This window comes from Gigantopelta aegis, unplaced genomic scaffold, assembly GCF_016097555.1.
Source record: "Gigantopelta aegis isolate Gae_Host unplaced genomic scaffold, Gae_host_genome ctg7602_pilon_pilon, whole genome shotgun sequence".
Classification (NCBI taxonomy): Eukaryota; Metazoa; Mollusca; class Gastropoda; order Neomphalida; family Peltospiridae; genus Gigantopelta; species Gigantopelta aegis.
In genome coordinates this window covers 1-8,311 of record NW_024535947.1, presented here as the reverse complement: position 1 = coordinate 8,311, position 8,311 = coordinate 1, and the positions used below count along the sequence as shown (strand labels likewise).

Below are 8,311 nucleotides of genomic sequence, written 5' to 3'. Positions count from 1 at the left end.
ATGACAGTATCTAGACGACGTATGAAAAAACTATCACATCGGAATGCGTTCAGTGTATCAATATACTGAACATCATACAAATATAATAGAGGGGTTTTTGGGGGTTTTGTTTTTTGTTTTTGTCTTTTTGTCTTTCTTTAGAATGGCATTTGTGATATAATTTCTTCTACATCTTTTTGTACTTTTTTAAATTTCTTTTTAATTTTGATAAATTCTTCTTTGACCGACAGAACTCTGGTAGGCTGTACCATCCTTCTGTCTCTGAAAACAAGAATTGACACCCAATAGCCGATGTATTTTTCGTGCTGGGGTGTCGTTAAACATTCATTCATTCATTCATTCTGAAAACAAGAAAGAAAAAGGTTGAAATTACCATTAAATATGTATATGACATGTATCTTGTGTAATTTTTTAATTTGAAGAAAGAAAGAGCAAGAATTATAGTTATTTTAAATAAAATACTCACAAATAATCCCCCATCAGTAATGTTTTCAGCAGGTTGTCCTTTTCTTCTTCCTGTTAAAGTAAAATATAAAAGAAATTACTTCATATTTGAAGCATTCTACTAATAAAGTCTTATATTCTTTTCTAATGATTCTAATAAGATGGTGTTGATAGAAATACCGAATGAAAAAGTACACTAAACAATAAACTTGATATTTAAAATGATTTTTGACACCAAACAAACAATTATAACAAGACTGTTATCACACACTGTTATACCTTAATTACACAACAGATGCTTACTCTTTTCCTTTTTCTCGATAAATCGAGTGGTCTCTCGTTTTCCTTTCTCTCTTTCTCCTTATTCTCGTCTTCTTTTTCCTTTCTCTCTTTCTTCTTATTCCTTTCTCTTTTCCGTGATTACATTCCTGTGTATACAGATGGATCACGGGATGGGAATTCTGTGGCTTGTGCTACAATTTTTCCATCAGACACTATCATTTCCATGAGACTGCCTGACTCAGCATCGATTTTTAGTGCTGAAGTTTGGGCAGTCATTAAAGCCTTGGAACAAATTAAAGATTCCATAGCATCCAGATTTATTATTTTTACAGACTCACTTTCGTGTCTTCAAGCTTTACGTAATATGAAGCTGGACCATCCCTTAATTGGGATGGTAATACGAAAGTGTGTCTTTTTATCTATTGCCAATAAAGACATTGTATTTTGTTGGGTACCCAGCCATGTTGGCATCAGGGGTAACGAAAAGGCAGATTTAGCTGCCAAGTCTGCTTTGGATTTGCCTCATGCCAGGGTTGGTGTACCGTATACTGATTTAAAAATATGATATTAACAAATTTATCTTTTCGATTTGGCAACGTGATTGGGACGGTGAGGTTGCGAACAAGCTTCATGCTATAAAGCCAGTCTTGGGAGAGTGGCAGTCCTCCTATAGACAGTGCAGGAAGGATGAAATAGTCTTGTGTCGTTCCCGCATCGGGCATACATATTTAACCCATTCATTTATCTTAAAGAAAGATCCCCCACCTCAGTGTGAGCACTGTTAGTGTCTTCTTACTGTGCGACACATTTTGGTGGAGTGTACCCATCTGAAAGCAATTCGAAAAGATATATTTGGACTACGAACTGTGATGGAATCCTTTCGATTCCATCCAGAACCTATTTTACAATTTTTACGTGATACTGAATTTTATTCGAAATTTTAATTATATATAAATTTTTAATTATATATAAATATCTGTGATATTTGCATTTTTGCAGTCCTTTACACTGTGTTTTTATTTAACTGTTGAATTTTTATATTGATGATGCTCATCACACTGTTGTTTCATTTTACCATAGTTTGACACCCAATAGCCGATGTAGTTTTCGTGCTGGGGTGTCGTTAAACATTCATTCATTCATTCATTCATTCCTTATTCTCCTTCTCTTCTTTTTCCTTTCTCTCCTCTTCTTTTTCTTTTATCTGTTGTTGTGCGTCATCACTGAAAATAAATATTACAAACTGATCATCATATATATTTTGTAATATATGTATATAATAATATAGGTTTTTTTTAGAAAAAGTAAACTATACAATTTAATCTAAGTAATATAGTGTATGTTTTGCAATATGATCTATAATAAAACTGGGCATTTAGATTAGTCAAGCATGTTTATAATGTACAACATAAAACAGTAGGCCCACTTACGGATAATCTTCAAACAGTTTGAAGAACTCGTCGAGACTGTAAATAAAAGAAAAATAATTTAAGTCATGTACACACACACGGAGGAGAGAGAGAGAGAGAGAGAGAGAGAGAGAGAGAGAGAGAGAGAGAGAGAGAGAGAGAGAGAGAGAGAGAGAGAGAGAGAGAGAGAGAGAGAGAGAGAGAGACAGAGAGAGAGAGAGAGAGAGAGAGACAGAGAGAGAGAGACAGAGAGAGACATGAACAGTAAGAGTCATTGAATTATTTTTGGTATTTGTAGTAAAATATAATATCAAACAGGAATGTATTGGGCTTTTTAATAACAACTCTCTAAATTTTCCAAATGTTCATTGCTCTGTTAAAACTTTAAAAGAAATTTCTTTAAATATCCGTTATAATAGTAAAATGTTATTCAAAGATGATAAAAAGAATTATTTCAGAATAAAATATTACAAAGTTAATATTAAGTAGTATATACATACGTCGTTTCGTCGAACCAGTGTTCCATGATGCGTGTCTGTGGAGAGACATGCCTCATGATCTTTTATATCTTAAGTTTCACGAAGCGCGCCAAAATTAAGGGGAAAAAAAACCTTTACTTGTAGTATACTATATAATTTACATATGCCGTTCTGATTTTCTCGGGGGGGGGGGGGGGGGGGGGGCTTCACATATTTAAGAAAATGTCAAGGTTTCTTAGTCATGGGGGGGGGGGGGGGGGGTCTTATTGAATATTCTTGGGGTGGGGGGGGGGGGGGGGCGGGGGGGGGGGGGGGGGGGGGGGGTGGGGGGGGGGGGGGGGGGGGGGGGGGGGGGGGGGGGGGGGGGGGGGGGGGGGTGGCATTACCATGATTAAGAGCGTTTTCAATTCCCTCATTCTTTCTGTAACACCCCTGCGCGTGCTGTAACCTCACCGTGGTGCAGGGGTGTAACATTCTCTTTGAGAATGGCCAATACAGCACAAATTGAAGTTTAGAGTAAAATTCGGTGTCCGTAAAATTCTGTGATATTTGTATTTGTATTTTTGCACAGTTCTTTACACTGTTTTTGTTTAAACCTTGAATTTTTATATTGATGTTGATCATCACTTGATTTATCTGACTGTGCGCCACATTTTGGTGGAGTGTCAGTTTCTGAAAGAAACGCGAAAAGATTTATTTGGACAAAGAAATGTGATGGAATCATTTCGATTCAAGTTCAATGCCACGATATTGCCGGGCACAAATACCATATTTATCATATGAACTCTGACATTCACCGGTTCCAAAACTCTGGCGCTCAGATCATTATCAATGACTCGACCTAGTCCCTCGACACTATGACACCATTAGACAACAAGTACACAGCTGTGTAATGTTTTAGGCGCTAAATTCGGCTGGAGTGCAAGAAACACTTTGCGAAAATACCGATGCGTTCACTCACCGTAACTGATACGTTAAGGGCGTTTGAATTAAAATTAGAGTGATTATACAAATTGGAGTTCGCTACTTACATCTGACATTATAGGGCACACATTTATGTTTCATTGTGCTTATAAAAAATAATAAATGGTTTTAACAAAGACCATTCGATTTTTTTTAATTGATAGTTTTAATATGATGTAGTATACAAGAAACATAATACCACCCCCACCACCCCCTTGACATGCGTAGCTGTTACACTGTCAGTCTTATGGCTAGAATGTACGGGGTTCGTATCACGTTATAGGTTCCTATTTGTTGTATCGCTATTGTATGTGTACGGTATAGAAACGATTTTTTTGCATTTTACACGAATCACATTTTCATCTTATTTGTTTAAACTGTAGTTTTTCTTACAAATACACCAGTTACTCCTTAGGGTTTGAATTATACTCTTTTTATATTGCCTAGCTTTTTTTTCATGTATTTCTTTAATGACATTGTGTGGAAAGTACAAACTTTTTTTTTTTTTAAATTCACAGTTTTACATGTGTATCATTCAAATAAGTAGCTTACTTATGATTATATAAAATAAGGCTGAAACTATACAGACAAATATTGCGTGTAGTCTTGTGGGAAACAAAAACACAACAACAACACTATATACATTTGATGCTTTATTATTTTTGGACGGTAGGTGAGAAACTCAGGTGGATTATTTTTTTCCAGATGGATCGCTTCATCGTCAACACAGCTGCCATAGTGGAGTCTTTCACTAACAGTGAAGAGTTGCTAGGCTGGGCCAGACAGTTTGGTCTAGAAAACGATGAACACGTTAATCTGAAATTGATTGAATTAATTTGCAAGGAAATCCATCAATCCGAGATAGATAGTACATCCGCATTGGTTCCCGAGATCAGTGATTCTGAGCACTTGTGGTCTCCTGAATCCATAACACAAGAAGAATACGAAGAATGGTTCAAATTATGTGATCAACACTGGAATCCAGAATACGATGAACTTGCCCAACTATGTATCGATGATGGAGAATGGCACCCAAGTGATGATGAACCCTCCAAAGAAGCAGCAGATAAAAAGAAAAAAGGCCTGCCATGTTCGTTTTGCAATGTCACGTTCAGAAGAATGCCCGACCTGAGAAAGCATAAACTGGAGTGTGGACAGAGACCATCGCTACCACTGTCATCATCAGCGTCGTCGCCACAACCGTCGTCATCGTTGTCATCTGAACCACCGGTGAAACGCCAGCGCACAATCAACCAGATGGGTGGAATTGGACCTGTTCCAGAAGCTCCTACCACTCGGTCTTCACCATATACTTTTAACAAGAAAGGTGTGAGGACTCACAAGAAGACGGCGGCAACTGACACGACGTTCGAAATTAAATTCAACGAGCAGTGGCAAGGGGAAAAGCTAAAAAATCTACATCAAGATCTACACAACATGTTTGAAGGCGTTTTGGAAGAAGCCACCATCGATCTACAAGGTAGCGACCTTGGACGTGTGATTCTCCACCATGATGCCCTGAATTCACCGATCGTCATACCCCTGCAGCCTTTGGCCGAACTGAATGCTGACGTCATCTTAGGGCACATCGAAAAAGTTTTGCAAAGCCACGAAGATTTGCCTTTAGACGCATCATTCAGCATTCAAGTCGGCACCATACAAATCCCGAGAGGTGGAAGATCTGGTACCACCCTAACTGATCTCACAGGGCCCGGGCCCAACAACTCGGTGCACATAAAGCAGTCACTGGTAGAAATCGTGAACGAAGACGACCTGTGCATGCCCCGTGCGATCGGTGCTGCATGGACCAAACTGAATTGCATCTCAAGCAAAGATTGGCAAGAGCTCGTGGGCGGTCCTTACCCACAGACACCACTGATCGAATTGATTCTACGACACAAGAAATGCCCCCAGTCATTCTACGACCATGTAAGAAATAAGAAACGTGGAGAGCAGAAAAAGTTAGCTCTGAAACTATGTGAGTTGGCAGGAGTCCCGACAGATCGTCCCTGTAATTTGAACGACATCCCTGCCTTTGAGAAGATACTAAACTGTCAGATTCTTGTAATCAGTGCCCAGGCAACACATTAGAGCGACCAGACGTCAAGGCACCTAAATTATCTATACTACTTTGAGCAGCCCCTGGGCGACCAGACGTCACAGGCACCTAAAAACCTTGAATTTTTATATCTATACTTTGTGGAGCAGCCACGACCGCATTTCCACGCCATTGTGAAGATAACAGGCTTCTTTTCGGCGTCTTATTTTTGTCAGCATTGCTTGAAACCGTACAACGATAAGAAAAATCATTCCTGCGCATTAACCTGCATCGTGTGCCACAACCAAAACTGCCCCGAAACCGACGTCCAGATGTCGTGCCTCCATTGTCACGTGACTTGTCGCTCGCTGGATTGCTTTTGGCGACACAAGCAACAGAAACGAGACAAGAAGGGACGCACCATCCCCTCCAAGTGTGAGAGTTTCTGGAAGTGTACCACCTGTAAGAAAATGCTCGACAGAAGTGAGAGGGATCATAAACTCCACACTTGTGGGGAATGGAAATGTCCTTGTTGCAACAGCTACGTCGATCAAGGGCATCTCTGCTACCAACCTGTCAAAGAAATCAACGACACCCGCACTAAATTCATATTTTACGATTTCGAATGCCGCCAGGACGAATTGCTGCAATGCAAGGAAGGATACCTGCCCATTGGAATCTGTCCCACGTGTCCAGGAGACAATTGCAGTCATCGATCACACTGTCAACATTGTCAACAATCATGGTGTGGACAACATCAATATCTCCCAAACTACCTAGTTGCACAGACAGCCTGTGAAGCTTGTAAGCACCAATCGGTCACAGAAGAATGTACTGGATGTGGTTCAAGATGCCCCTGCTGCAGCAAACGTGACAAGAAGAAACAGTATGTGAAAACACCATGTGAGCAGACTTGTGGATACCGTCAAGTCATCTTTCAGGGTGATGGAGCACATATTCAGTTCTGTCAATGGCTGTTCCAAGACAACCACAAAGATGTCACGGCTATCGCCCACAATAACAAGGCATATGATGCGTACTTTCTTCTAGAATACATGATTGACCAGTCAATATATCCTCAGAAAATAATTTACAATGGATCAAAAATCATGTATCTGCAACTGGAGAGAGGACTGAACATCCGGATTATCGACAGCTTAAATTTTCTCCCTGATGAAGTTGGCAGCCTTCCCCAAAGCCTTTGGTCTGATGGAATTGAAAAAGGGATATTTCCCCCATTATTTCAACATCCAAGAACATCAAAACTACCATGGACCATTTCCAGACCCAGAGATGTATGGTGCCAACTACATGGGATCCAAGGAGAGATCAGAATTTCTGAAGTGGCATGCCGAACAACAGGGTATGTTCGAATTTCAAAAAGAAATGAAAGAGTATTGTGTCTCGGATGTGTCTGTTCTCCGGGAGGCCTGCTTAAAATTCCAAAAGCTCATGCTCGAAGCTACTGGTGAAAAGCAGATCGACCTTGACACCGACGCTGTCAGCTACATCAATGGCATCGATCCTTTTGCTCATTACATCACTATAGCTTCGGTTTGTATGGGCATCTTTCAAAGCAAATTTCTGAAAGAACACCAGCATGCCAAACTCACAGATGGTCAACAGATCACGGACTGGATGACGGTCAGAGAGGATGGATCCATCAAGGTAAAACCTGATTTGTGGATGACTGAAGAAGAGCTGAGAAATCGTGGGATGACCATAGCTGAATCTGACACTGTGCCTAGTCCCATAGCCCAAGTTCCAAGCAGTGGCTATACAAGAAAAGACCAATTCAGCAAAGTATCTATACAGTGGTTGGAATGGGTTCAACACCAAAATCCTATTAAATACCAGATGCAGCATGCTCTTAATGGCGGTGAACATCTGGTACCAGACACCCATTATCGACTAGATGGCTACTGTGTTAAAACAAACACGGCATTCGAGTTTTATGGTTGTTTGTGGCATGGCTGTCGCCAATGTTTCCCACATGAGCGTTCTACCACAACACATCCAAGAACCAAACAATCCATAGAAGAACTGTATGCCTTGACATGTAGAAAGAGGGAAGAACTCAAAGCCAAGGGATACAAAGTCATAGAAATTTGGGAACATCAATTCCACCATCTCCTAAAGTCAAACCCAGAGCTGAAACAATTTGTGAACTCTTTGGATCTTCAAGACCGTCTCCATCCAAGGGACTCATTCTTTGGAGGAAGAACGAATGCAAGCACGTTGCACTACAAAGCAGAAGAAGGGGAAGAAATCAAGTATGTGGATTTCACATCTCTGTATCCGTGGGTCAACAAATATTGCCAGTATCCCGTGGGACATCCTCAGATCATTCATAAGGATTTTAAGCCATTGGATGAATACTTTGGCATCGCCAAGGTGAAAGTGTCACCGCCCAGAAAACTTTACCATCCTGTCCTACCTTACCGTTCCAATGGAAAACTCAAGTTTCCACTGTGCAGAACATGTTCGGATCAGGAATCACAGACGCCATGTCACCATTGTGATGACGAGAGAAGCATTATTGGAACCTGGTGCCTTCCCGAAATACTCAAGGCTATGGAGAAGGGATATCGAGTCATTAGAGTGTACGAAGTCTATCACTGGGCTGAAACGACCCAGTACGAGCCAGCAACGCGTGAAGGTGGTCTCTTTGCCGAGTATATTAACACCTTCCTCAA

General features: G+C 40.6%; 1 protein-coding gene across 1 annotated transcript; it reads left to right on the top strand.

The window, feature by feature from the left end:
• Positions 1-6,788: 6,788 nt before the first annotated feature.
• LOC121366874 lies at positions 6,789-8,290 on the top strand (the record flags this gene model as incomplete). The annotated part of the gene is made up of 1 exon (XM_041491142.1): positions 6,789-8,290. A coding segment is annotated over exon 1 (1,502 nt), but the record flags the coding sequence as incomplete, so codon positions are not given.
• Between the last annotated feature and the right edge of the window lie 21 nt (positions 8,291-8,311).